At 42.8% G+C, this 13852-nt stretch overlaps 1 protein-coding gene across 1 annotated transcript in view; it reads left to right on the forward strand.

The window, feature by feature from the left end:
- Positions 1-3145: 3145 nt before the first annotated feature.
- Positions 3146-13852, forward strand: part of atf6 (activating transcription factor 6) — a gene marked incomplete at its 5' end in the record, with an annotated part of 28725 nt that continues 18018 nt past the window's right edge. Inside the window, 7 exons of the mRNA XM_079221492.1 lie at positions 3146-3245; positions 3808-3884; positions 4274-4352; positions 4966-5063; positions 5902-6025; positions 6266-6469; positions 8058-8218. Coding sequence (XP_079077618.1) covers positions 3146-3245; positions 3808-3884; positions 4274-4352; positions 4966-5063; positions 5902-6025; positions 6266-6469; positions 8058-8218 — 843 coding nt within the window. The remainder of the gene's footprint in view (positions 3246-3807; positions 3885-4273; positions 4353-4965; positions 5064-5901; positions 6026-6265; positions 6470-8057; positions 8219-13852) is intronic.

A 13852-nucleotide genomic window follows, 5' to 3' on the forward strand; every position in this document is an offset into this window, starting at 1 on the left:
AACAAATCAGGTAAACCTGTTAATCTGCTGTCCGTGTCTGAGTCTGAGGGGCTTTGCACACAATCAATATGATGAGTCCTCAACCATCCGCACACTAAACACACAGTCCACGCCATTAACCACCACTCCAATCTGATGCGGGTGCATTTTCATTACCACCAGGGCACGTGATCCAGCCGGAGACATGGCTTATATTTTTAAGTTCTGTGAGGAATGTTTGACGCTTGGACGCGTTAGGAAACCTTGGATTTCGACAAAGTGCACAGTCACACTGTCACGTTAGCAACAAAGAGCAGAGAAAGGTTACACTGACTAGACTCGCCCATGATTCATGATTGCTTACATTAGCTGATTAGGTTTATGTTATAGGTGAACAACAGACTCCAGGCAGATGGCTGACCTCTATATTAGTCTTTACCTTGCTGTAATAAGTTAATACAGGGGGGACTTGTTCTTCCAGTCCAACCAATCCAGCAGGGAATCAGCCGGACCACTTCAGGTTAATCTCACTACGGCCTAAAAAGCCCATGATGGATTAAGCCCAGTCGCTGATTTTTAGCCCACAATGTCACTTACTGCTGTGCCTGTGTCATTTAAAAGTCACAAACAAAGTGTAATAGAGAAGGTTCATTCTGTAACAAGAGCTTACACACACATCCATCTGATGAGAAGAGACCTGTTTACAGATTTGTCGGATAAGAAGCCAATTTTTTGAAATGCAGGAAGCTGACTTAGCTTTTGTCCAAACGTGTGGTTCATGTCATGTTTGTGTTTTCCACAACATGCAGGATACATGTGGGAACGTCAGTAACAGCAGTTCGAGAACATTTTGTTCTGTGACCAGGGAGATCAAATTATAGGTGCACTGACATTTACATGTGCCGATTCAAATGATTCATATACTGATTCAGCCAATCAGGACATGGCCCCCAAACACCTGCGGTTCTTTTTAATAGACTGTTAGAGGAAATTGCCTGAATTTAAAGGGTACTCCAGCAGTTAAGCATTGCACTTTCATAAAGTTGGACAGATTGTAAAGAGCAGAGGTCGAGATATCCTGATTTTACATGGAAAAAACTGGATCCTTCACATCCATTTATGCAACTGTTTAGTGTCTTTATATAGAGCCTTCCTGCCTGGTAAACACTTGTTGTTATTTGTTCAGGCTTGACACAGAGCCATACAACACAATATAAAATCATTTTCATGTGCATTTTTAATACATTTTCCTGAAATCATTTTTGGGGATTTTCTGATTAATGTAAAAGTATTACTGTTATCTACCTTTCTTTGCAATATGCTGTATTTGTGCTCTATAAAAACATTGTATGCACTTACAAAAACATTAGTTAGAGTTATGATGAATAACCTTAATTCTAATTCACAAAGGCTTTGTCCTCAAACAGGCTTTACATGGCTTAAAAGGGCTCCAAGCCAGATGCTTGTGCTGCCTGTCGTGACACTAAAGTACAATTTACACCAGAATTGATGCATCAGTGGCATGTCAACCCTATGGAAGCATCCATCTGTCCAATCCTCACCAATTCCAACCGCGGTTATAGTCGTCACTGTCACCCATGCATCTAATCAGCAAAGGACAGACCGCCAAACTATTTTCACCAGGCTGACGAGCATCAGCAATACCAAACCAATCAGTATATTCAATGAAAAAAAACCTTTGGAAGGTTATGTTAGAAATATGTAGAAGTTATCTCATTTATCTGTCTCAAATCAAAGATTTTTTTAAACTACCATAGAAAAAACTTGGAGGAAACTGGTGGATGTTTGAATGACCGGCGCAGCCTACAAACAGGACATCAGTTGGCAAAGGGGGGGTCACACTTTCATTGTATTCAGTTGTTGGTGGCTTCCGAACAGGTAAACTAAATCAGAGGTCAATTAGATGGTGCCTATTTTTTCTTCTTTTGTTTTTGTACACGTCGGCAGTTATAGTTATGGGAAAGATTAGAAATCAGTTATATATATTTGTTAAATAAGAACATCATCTATATAAACTATTATCTTTATTTTCATGTAAATATTGTTAGTTGAAGCATTGTGTCATAAATAAACAATATATTATTTACATTATGATATTTAAATGAATGAATCTGAGAGCCTTTCACAGACCCCCTAGCCTTTGGCTGCAGACCCTACTTTGAGAACCACTGGTTTAAATCACTCAAGCTATTGGTTGAATTTTGGTTGAAGTTTGACAAAGCAATCCCAACTCAAGTTCCACTCATTACCTTTTTCCAGAGCTTTCAATCATGGTCACCATCAGTGGATGCAGTTTGCCAAGTTGTCACTGAGATGGATTAGCTGTCAAGTGAGCTCAGTTGTTATGATTTTACCCAGAGCACTTTCAGGAGTTTTCATAAGCACAAACGCTCATAGTTGATTGTAGAAACAGTAGGTTGGCAAATCAATCACAACTTAAGGTTATACTTTTACTTAGTTTCAAGAATAAGGCGACTGTGAGGTGGCTATTGTCCTGTTTTCGCTCAGCTCTACGCTTGTGTATCATTGCCCCTTATTCTCAATAGGATTTAGTTCACAGTAATGTGAGTAAGCCCTTAACTAGACGTTACTAGAATGGTTCTTTAACAAGATCAGTTGAATTTAAAGTTTCGATTTAGCCTACATCTCTTGGATTAACAAAATACTCAAAAGGATTGGATTGTCAATCATTCATAACGAGGAGATTGTGCAATTTAAGTGACTCTGCATTTCATTAATAAACAACCATAGTCATCAAGTCACAAATTATTCAGCAAAATGCAAACGTTTCCTCTCTGTCCAGTCATGAACTCAGTGCCTTTACACCCCTTCGAGAGGTCAACTTAGCACACTGTCTCGCCGTGGCACGTTGCACGGCCTGCTGTACTATCCTGCCGCCCCGTGGTCTGCGAGGGCAGCAACAGTTTACGGCACATTTTACATTTTCGCCCCTGCGTTTTCTGTTTCACACGTTCGTCCCTCGGCGGCACCCGTACATTTACAGTAAAGTCGGACGTGTATCTAACTGGTTCCTCAACGTCAAACAGGAAGTTTCCGACCAAACAGCTGCAATTGAACGCATCCTCTGTACCGTCGCTTGATTTCTACCTGTTGGTTTGAGACGATTTACTGATGAATTTAAAAGATGGCATCCGACTTAACGTTATACTTAGACAACCATCAACAGTATCCCGCGATGGACGATGAGACAGGCACCATGTCTATCGACCACGGAGGAGAGTGGGGTAAGCGTTGGTTAACTGCACTTCCCAGACAGATGAAGCTAATGTTTAGCGAGCCATTGGTTGAGGACACGGACATCATTAAGGTGCCTTTAAATACATAATATTTGACATGGTTGCCGTTTCCAAAACACTCTTATCACGCCTGCGTTTGATTGCGTAGCTTACGTGTACTTACACACGCTTCCTGTCGTAGCACGTAAAGTTAGCGTTAGCTAGCTGATGTAACCTGCTGAGCGAGAGTGTAAATAACAACGAGCAATCTGGCTGAAAACACGACGTCCAACACAGAGATACAACACTATCGAGCACATACTGTGCAAACACTTTGCTTTAAAGATGCTTTGCTGCACTTGCTTTGAGATATAACTGAGGAGAGTGTCTTCATCTTTCCCACTTTAAAGCTTCTATTTCAAATTAATTTTGATTAAATTAATTAGATATAATTTTAACAGTGTATTATATTAAACATGTATTATGTACAAACTGCCTAGTTATAAATACAACATAAACATGTTTGCAGTAGCTTATCTCATTTACGCGCTGTATGCTTATCGTTGCACAGACATTAGCCTGTTTGATGAGCTGGACGACCTGGGGGCCGCGGATGACCTGTTTCAAGCCCTGCTGCAGGCTGGCTGTGTGAGTAACTTCCCCTCAGTATGCAAATGTCTTTCATCAACAAAGGGCCAGAGATGCAGGTGCATCATAGGCTAACATGGGAGCACAGTATGTTATGTAAGAACATGTGATGCATGAAACGGCAGCAACACACACACACACACACACACACACACACACACACACACACACACACACACACACACACACACACACACACACACACACACACATTGTGTAGGTGTGTGGCATAATGTAGGCAATAACCAGGTTATTACAGGACTTTTATTGACATGCTGCTTTCTGCTCGTGTATATATAAAAGGTTATATGATAATAAAGTGATCATATGCCCTTTGCTTATGTTGTTAACCAGACCATTGTTTAAAAAGTGTGTGTTTGGTTTCTCAGGCCAGTGAGGGTCCAGCCCTGGACTTTGATATCGACATACCGTCGTGGTATGGCGTGGACACAAGCAGCACCTGCACAGGTACATCGACACACGTTGACATCTGTGTAAACGTGGATATCACATTTCAGCATGAAACGAGTCGAATGTGAACTGGACAAAAAAACTGTCCCATATCCATCTGTTTGGTATTTATATGATGTAACCCATGTGATGTACTGTTGCACAGGGATATGTTGAGGCAATTGAATATAATATTCTCAGGTACACTGTTGTTGTTTTTGTTGGAAGTGTAATGTACAATTGATGAAGAAAATTTGTTTTTACCAAAGATTATTATTATTATTATTTATATATATTATTTTCTGAAGTCACCTACCTCTCAGAATGTTTGTAATATTTCTTTAAAAAAGAGGAAAATTATGACAAAATATCATTGATTACTTGAGTTTGTTCATATAATGTCTTTATAGCTGCTTTATGTTTGCTTTGCAGAGACAGTAACTGTAGCTTATTAACGAGGTGTGTGTTTATGGGACCCAATGATTTATGCTAAATTAATAAAGCATACAGAAAGGGTGTTAGTGTTGAGTTTGTGTGGGATTACACAGAGATAAGAAATTCACATCCGTCTGTGCTGATAAGCCGACATATATGACACATTTTTCTGACGCCTTTTTCCTTGTGTATCCAGATGGTGAGGTGAGCGTGGACTCTCTGTCACCTGCCTACACTCTGAGCTCTGTCCCCTCTCCTTCCTCTGTGGAAGCCCCGTCTCCATACTTCTTACAAGTAAGTCCCCGTCTTCAACTCTTCGTCCTTCTCAGTGTTCGGCAGTTGACTTGTATTTCCAATGCAAATCTTCCACTGTTGTTACTGGTTGCGAGTATTTACATATGTGCCCCTCTTGGAGGAAGTAAAAGCTTCATCCAGATGGCGTCCAAACATTAACAGCTGCTCTTTACTTTTGGATACACTACACATACACACTTGAGACACTTTATTAACAAAAGCCTTAAACACCTTGTCAAACTGATCATTTGCCGCCCGCCTGAGCTGTGCCCCACCCCTCGTTAAAGAGAAGGTGCTGACAACTTCAGCCACATTAGCATAATTTAGCAGGCAGATGTTTTCACAGTGTGTCAAAACAAGGACAAGGGTTACATCTTCGTCCAGCCCCGACACAGTCTGCACACCAATCACCCTCACTGAATCCAAGGACACGTTTTTGTCCACTAGTCTTTACATATTGACAAGGACACTTGATTCATATTAAATCTGATGTGATAACAATCGTATTCCGTCAGAAAGTGTTCCCTTACTTTCTAGTGAAGTTTGCTGATGACTGATTGCAGACAAGCATCATTCATCTACAGCTGCTCTGACGTAATGTTTTACGTTTGCCAGTTTTGATGGCAATAACAGGCAATCAGTACATGGCTTAGAACTGTGTATTGTTCAGTGTTGAGCAGCAGAAGTCAAAATAATGAAACCTTATGTCGGAGTTACCTGTATTTCAGATTCAGGCTTTAGTCGTCACTGATGAACTACTGCTTTTGTTTACTGCTGACGTCTAGAAAAAAAGAGGTTCGGTACCTAATAGACAAGTCTTCTCTGTTTCCACGTCCAGGATGAGGCCATGTCTCCGCAATCGCTGCCCTCTCCTGCTTCAGTCTGCTCAGAGTCCAGCGGCTTTTCTGGGATCTCTCCCCCAGCTAAGAGAGCTCCAAAGAGGACCAACCAGAACGCCCGAGGTGAGGCAGCTGTCATCTATATTCGTACGCTTATTCCAAACACTCTGGGTTTGCAAGAAATCTAGGATGTGATCAACAAAACTGAAAGATAGAAATGCTCTCTCATTAGAAAAGACTTGGAATGATTTGTAGGAGAAAAAACCCTGTCATGATCAATTCTAATTTCACCACCTTTCCTTGCATTGACATACATTCTGTTTTCTTATCTCATTACCTGCCGACCCCCATCACACATAACAGCCAGACAAGCTCAGCCAATCAAGAGGCCGATTCAGATTGTCCCGAAGGTTTCCATCCAACCGAAGCCGCTGATTACAGCTGTGCCTCTGGCTCATGCAGTAGCTCCCCTGCAGACCAAGACAATCATCATCCAGCCCCTGCAGGCCACTGTGCTCCCTGTGGTCAAACAAGTGCCGATCAACATCCAACCAGCGCCCCCTCCAGGTGAGAGCTCACACTGCAGCACGTTGAGACACATTGCATCACCTCACACTGTATTGCATCAGACCAGCACACTGGATTTATTTGAGTAGTGTGTTGTGAGGGTTCCTTACTTTACAATTTTTAGTTGTTTTTTCATTTCGTGATGACATGGTATTTCCGTAGTACAGTTTGTCATTTCTGATGAATTTGGTTCTGGTTTGGACAATAGTTGAATTGTTGTGTCTTGTCCAGCAGATGGTGGCATAACCTTAGTTTGTGCTCAACTTTAGTCCTCAATGTCCCACGTTACTCTGCTTGATGGTCAACTAATTCTAACTAAATCCGACATTTAAGATGTTTGATTCCTCCTTTTTGTATCCAAAATATGCCCAAATTTGGTTCCATTTGAGGGAAATTCCCAATGCTGGGAATCAGCCTACAATCAAGAAAGTTTGTTTTATGACCCACATGTAAACCAAAGACTATTTATGGGCCCCGCTGTGTGATTTTTATGTGTTTCATGCATTAAAATATTTTTTTATTTTGTTTTGTGGTTTAGCCCGCCTGGGTTACCATTCTGGTTACATCCACAACACCGAGGCCAATGTAAATACTTATGTCATTGTCTGGGACCCGAGTGGGTGGAGTGTCTGACCTCTCTCGAATTTGAACTTGGCTCTCCGACGGCTTAGTCACGGCTAAGGTGGCAGATGACTAAAGCTAAGACAAGTTTAGGACCCCAGATGGAAGTCAAGTCAAGCCTGCTCAGTGTTACGAGTCCCTCTAGTTTAAGATCTCCACAATATGCACAGTGAGCCCTGTGCATCAGACAGATGGAAGAAAGAAATTAGAGATATTTACTGATTAGTCCACATCCGATAGATTACAAACGGGCTGTTCCCAAGGTTTTTAATTTATTTTCACTTTCAAACTCGTGAATTCTTCTTTCAGATGGTGAGCTTGGGCGCAAGACACAGCGTTGGCACCACACACATTCATTAGTAACACAATTAGCACTGGCAGGTTGTTTAGTATTAGAGGTGCTGGGTCAGAATGGTTCCTGGCACAGGCTTACTGGGAGGGGTGGGCCTCTCTCTGGGAGGCTCCTACATAAACAGGACCTGTATAAACATGGTGTTTGTGTTGTGTTGAGGTTTTGCTAGTTTCTTTCTTTCAGGCCATGATACATTATGAATGTGGGCCAACACAAAGGTTTATATGTGTGTTCATGCACATACAACTCACACAGCCCGTAGGTTGGAATGTGGAAGGTTAAGACCACAGGTTGAGGTGGTAAACATCTTCTCCACCTGTACTTTAAACACAGAGAGTGCCGTTAAAGACGAGGGGTTAATGTAGGTCACCAGCGGTGAGGGGGGGTTTAAGAGTCCGGACCGTACCATCTGTAGTACAGGGTGATTTCATAGAATATCAGGTTGAATTTCAAAGACGAGGCAAATGTGGGATAAGAACATAAACACAAACATGGGAACAAACTGACAATCACAGGCGGCGTTTATCAATGTTAATCATACAGTAAAAATGATGATTATAGTATCGCTAAAACCCGTAATTTGAAACTGTGCATGTGTTGTGTACTCTTTCTCAGGACGTCCCGTCGTGCTGTCTCAGCCCAGCCAGGTGCTACACATCCAGGCACCACAGGCCAGCACCGCCAACATGGTGGTGTTCAGCCAGGACCGGTCCGTCCCCGTCGCCGCTCCTCCAGCGGTCTCTGTCACGCTGCGAGCCCCGTCCTCGGATGAAGATGTGAGTCCCGTCCACGCTCTTTATGACTCAAGTTGTCCTACTTGCTACATTGTTGAGTTATTTACACAGAGGGGTGGAGATGAGACAGAGCCGACTTTCAAAGATGGCAAATGCCCTCTTATGTATAACCAGTCATGCAAAAAAAATGTAACAGTGCTTTGCCACATTTTCATTGTTAAAAACCTACAATTCTCTCTTCCCCCCTCCCCCCCCCCCCCAATCTACTATTAGTGTCATTACAGCTGAGTGCTCACGTAGGTGAGGTCATTTACACATAACTGTCAAAATGTTATTTGATTAGGGATTAGGGGTTCAGTTTGCCTCCATTGGTTACACCCAACCACTCCACCTGTGTTTCTTTACAAATGTACACTCAGTGACACAAACTGAAGATTTGTTCACTTGGAAATCAAGACGGTAAATACAGGTAAACTATAGTGCCATGTTCCCGAACCCCCATCGGCCTATTTTGACATCTGAATGCTTCAAACACAGAATCCTTGACATCCTTGTAGTATTTTTTTACTCTAATCTGTCGGGATTCATGCTCTCAAGCTCTTCTGGAGGTCACCCTCTTTAATTTGCTTCCTAACTAAGAATGTGTCCAAGCAACGTATACGACGGAGCCTCTCCATGGGAGTTAATAGTAGCTTCAAGTGTTTGTGTGCATGGACGTGGGAGGACGTGCCAGTGTGCAGCTGCGTGCCTGAGAGTAGCAGCACCGGCGTGCTTCCACTTGCCCACCGTGCTACTATGTTGTTGTGGTTACCATGTTCTCTCTGGAACCTGTCCAACATCTTTAGTGTTTATTTTAATTTCACAAACCATTAACTTTAATTTCGGCGTAAAATCTTTAAAGGAAAACGTTAACGCATGAGTCTCCAGGGCTTTTATGGAGCCACAAACAACTCACAGATAATCGGCATTGACTTCTGTTTTGTTTGTGCCTGTGGGGTCTCGTTGGAAAGACGAACGTTATGCATTTGTAGTTCTTTCGGCGTGTATGCTGTCGGAGGGATATCGGGCTACTCTCCATGTGGATGACGGAGGGTGGGATCATTCGGGGGTGATGTCAGGACAGCTGCAGTGAACAGGAGACCCACACAAACATGTAAAGTGAACACAAAGCCCCCTAATCTTCAGTATTTCTACCCAGTGCGCTCATTTCTCTTGGGTCTGTGGAATGAAAGCACAGAGCTTTTATGGAATTTATTTATGAAAAGGTGCAGCACTGTCTGACCCAGATATTTCTGGTTGTGGTCTCTCAATGTGCACCCTGGACTTATTTTATGTGGTAGTGTTAATCTTTTATAGACCTGGGGCGAGTTTGGAGGCCTGTGTTTCTGATTCTTTTGTCTTTGCTGGAATACACTGCAAATACATCTTTCTGCCAGTCTGAACTGTCAGAAAGAGAGATGCCATGACTTTCATCAACTTAAGTGTTGATTTAGGCCCAACAATCCCGGATGGCTCACTGATGTCTGACCTTTTTAGAGAGTTGAGCAACATGTTCTTGCTACGTCGTCTGCTCTTGTTCTTTTTTGTGTTTTTCCTGTGATAAAATCTTTCACATTCAGCATTTCCATTTCGCTGCCTCGTTCAAACTGACGTGGCAGTGAATTTGTAAAAAAAGCAGCTTTTTATTTTATTAAGAATAACCATGTGTGTCACATTTGTGAAATGTCTCCAACTGTAAATCATTTGCAGTGATTTCTGCAAAAAAGAAAATGCATCCAATTATCAGCTATCATCATGTTATAGGGATAATCATTGTGTGGTTCTGATGCATTACCCATGGACTCGAGTCATAGCAAAATGTCACAACGTTCTATTTGACCAGCCTGCTCAATCCATCTTGACGTTAACTGTTTGTTTTTCAATTTTTTATCAAGGTTCTTTAATGATTATCCTCAACTGAAATTTTGCAAGTGGTTGTTGTTTTTTGACGGGTAACTGTTGACCCTCGGCTGTAAAAATAGTCGGGCCCCTAAAAGGGCCCGAGAGGAACTTGTCCAATTATCATGGGGATAATCAAGTCTGGAGAAGCACTTTTCACACTAGACCTTAAGAACAATGTCGAGGAATTTCAAACCTCAGAGGCCAAAACAAATACGCTTCTCAGCCATTTGTAAAGCAAACCAAGTCAATAAAGTTTACAAAAGGTGACTAAAGGGGAGGGACAACACATTAATCATGATGGGGGCGGGGGGAGGGGGGGGAGACAGCTGAGACCTCCATTTCATTTCTCAAGATGGAGTGGTAAAAGGTTTTTAAATATTTCAGTGAAAGTAGGACAAATAAATTCATATTGTAGAATCTGAGTGTCATATAATGGTTTAAGGAGAGACTGTATATGTTTTTCTAAATGGCGGCCTCTGAAGCCCTAATTGACAATTGTAATTTGAAATGAAAGTAAGAAATAGTGTAAGAGTAGCACAAGTAGAGAGGAGTCATAAAGTCAGCGGCTTAATAAAGCCACTTACAGCAGTATCTGAAGTTCACTAACATTGGCCCCCAAAAGCTACTGGTCATACCAGACCAGTGAGGCTGGAGCAGCAAACCCCCTTTAGTGTGTTAAAGCGAGGAAGGGATTGTTTTCTGCTTCTGCATATGCATATATAAATTCAGCTTTCCATTTGAAAGAAAAATAATGCCTTCTTTCATCTCTCTAAACATGCATACCGGTAGTCTCGCTGTAGACTGACTTGAGAGTTGTTTTCCGGGGCCCACGAGCAGCTCCTGAGCCGCGTCATGCTGTGTGAATGTGCACGCTCGTGTTCGGACCCGCAGCAGCTGTGTCCACTTTATAACCTCGCTGTGGTTTGGGTAGCAGCACAGACTTGGTGGTTGTGTAAAATGCCTGTTAAAGAGGACATGCTTGTGCCAGGTGTTACTACATGTAGTATCTGCAGTTTGGTCCGCATCACTGTTCATGGTGTTTACAGCACTGTATTCTGGGCTATAGTTAGCATTAATAAGCCCCCGTGTTAAACGGCTGCTAACGATTACATGCTCCAGACAGGTGCTGTGCAGGACGAAGAGTTTGCGACAGCTGTAAACAGCCATCAGGGATTTAGCTGTGTGTGTGTGTGTGTGTGTGTGTGTGTGTGTGTGTGTGTGTGTGTGTGTGTGTGTGTGTGTGTGTGTGTGTGTGTGTGCGCGTGTGTGAGAGTGTAACACTGAAAAACAGTCCTGCCCGGAATTGCAGGCTTCATCAAATCTATGGCGTCCCCTCCCTCCAACACAGAAGATGCTTTTACGTCTTTTGATTTTCTTTTCGCATCAGTGTGCAGTTTTCAGTTCGGGAGTGTTCAGTTAAGTTCAAGAAAAATGGGGGAAATCACCGTGAGAAAATTCCAGAGGGTGCTACAAGGGAGCTTGATTAAAACCATTATTTAACACTCGTCCAAGGAGAATGCTTTGCATGGATGAGAGCAGTTCTTAACCGCTTCCTGAACATTAAAAGCATGCTTTTGTCCCCATATCTGGTTGTTTTTGTCGCAGTGTGTACACGCTGCTTTTTCAACTGGAACAACGCTTAAAAAAAAAAACGTTTGCTCTGCACCTCCATGTTTAATCCACAGCAAAGTAAGTTAAGTACCGTGTGGGTGCTCAAGTGGGTACTGAGGGAAACGGAGTACCTAAACAGTGATTTGCAACACAAAATAGCTCTTAGGAAGAATTCAACATCTTGTCAGTTCTGTCACCTGTGGAACACATACCATAGTTATGGGGGTTTTTGACCGATGGTAAAATCAGGAACTTGTTAAACTAAGCCCCCGTTCAGAGAGGTTATTGGTTCGTCGCGCTCCTCCTCCCGGAGTAACCCTTCGGATGCTGAATGAATAGAGTTGACCCTCAGCAGCAGAGTGGCAGTCCGGCACGCTGCGATCTGTTGGCTTGTTTTCTTTCTCTTCACCTGCATTCACCCATTGAAGAGTTTGTAAGCGGGTGTTCTCCCTTTCAGCAACACCCTGCCCCATGCACCTGGAGGAAAAGTGCCCTGCTCATGGGCACCGTGGCAGTTTTTGTTTTGACCTTGTTGACTTTTCCCACAGCCGCTGGAGTTTGAACCAGTGTCCGCGCTCTCACCCATTCCAGAGAGGTTCATTGAGAAATAAAAATGTTTGCCGCCTGTCCCACATTTTCCTCCTCAGCCTCATTCTGGTGGCGATGTGAAGTCCCCCCTTCTCTGCACTCCCTGGTAACTGCTTACTTGCGGCGTTCCCAGGCTCGGGCTTGTGGCACGGCTCCCAGATTTGGGCTGGGAGACGGAGGGGTTTCTCAGGAGACAGAACACAAATACAGGGATCCAAATAACTTAATCACCAGCAGGGCTATTAGGCCCAGGATCTTAGAGGCTTATTACTCTGGGGAGGGCGTTTGTGTTTGGAGAACGGCAGGAGAGGGGGGGGCCGGGATGGTCAATGGAGGTGTTTGGGTGCCACCACAGCCATGGGTCGTGTTAATTTGACAGGTCGTGTTACGATTCAAGCTATTTGGGTTCGATTTCATTCACTTACCTCACAGTGGAAGGAATCCCATTGGTTATCCTTAGCTACTTACATTTGCATACACAAAATAGCCATTAGAGTTTTCCCTGCTTGGTCAAACCTCTGACAAACCTCAATTTTGTATTTATGTTTAATGTTAATATATTTAAATGAATAAAAAAAGTGACAAAAAAATAGAGATGCTAATTAGGGCAACTAAGATTAGTTTTGTTTACATCCAGACCTGCAACATATATATTGCCTCTGTGTTTGTATCTCACATGTGAACCCATTTCTCAAAGAGTGACAGACTCTCTAAACACATTTTTCTTCACCTATAGAACAGAGGCATCGCAGGCGACCTCTGGACCTCTCGGAGGATTTTGGTGTAAATATTTCCAAGCGGAAGCTTGATCGTGTGCACTTAAGGGCTCTTTTGGGAGATGGTAAAGACATGATTTGTAGCAGAGGTATCATTAACTCACACATCTTGACCATGTCTGTATGATTCTGTCACCGTGGTAAACGGGACCATCAGCAGCCGAGATGGCGCACTCTCGGTGGGAATAACAAAGTGGACCCCGGCTTTTATGTCGACTTCCTCTACCCCTCTTCTGATTTTAGTTTCTCACCATGTGTTCTATCTTTTTACTGGTGGTTTCTCTCTCGTGCCAGGGCCGCCTTCTTTTATGGAAGTTCTCAGTGTTGTTCAATGTACCACAAACATCGACAGAGCAGATGTTGGAGCTCCAGTGTGGGAAATATGGATAAGCATCTCCACCATCGACTGTACTTTTGCATTGATAAATGTGTGAAATTCTATTTTTACGCATACACACCGGCAACAGCTATGGTCGGAAGCTTTATGTTTTCGGTTTGTCCGTCTGTATGTCAGTTCATTCGTCAATCTGTCTACCTGTACCTACGTCCCATGCTCTTGAACGCAATTTTAAGAACGATTGTTAGAGGCATACCAGCGTGAGGCAGTCATTTTAGTTTCCTACTTATCCTCACGAGACACTTGTTTGGGTGATTTCACTGAAAGAGATTTATTGCCCTTGAGATCATTGAAAAACATACTGTGCGTTCCATTACCCATGCTACCATATTATTTGGTATGCCAGAAAAAGATTGAGTTATT

This window comes from Taurulus bubalis (genome assembly GCF_910589615.1).
Source record: "Taurulus bubalis genome assembly, chromosome: 7".
Classification (NCBI taxonomy): domain Eukaryota; kingdom Metazoa; phylum Chordata; class Actinopteri; order Perciformes; family Cottidae; genus Taurulus; species Taurulus bubalis.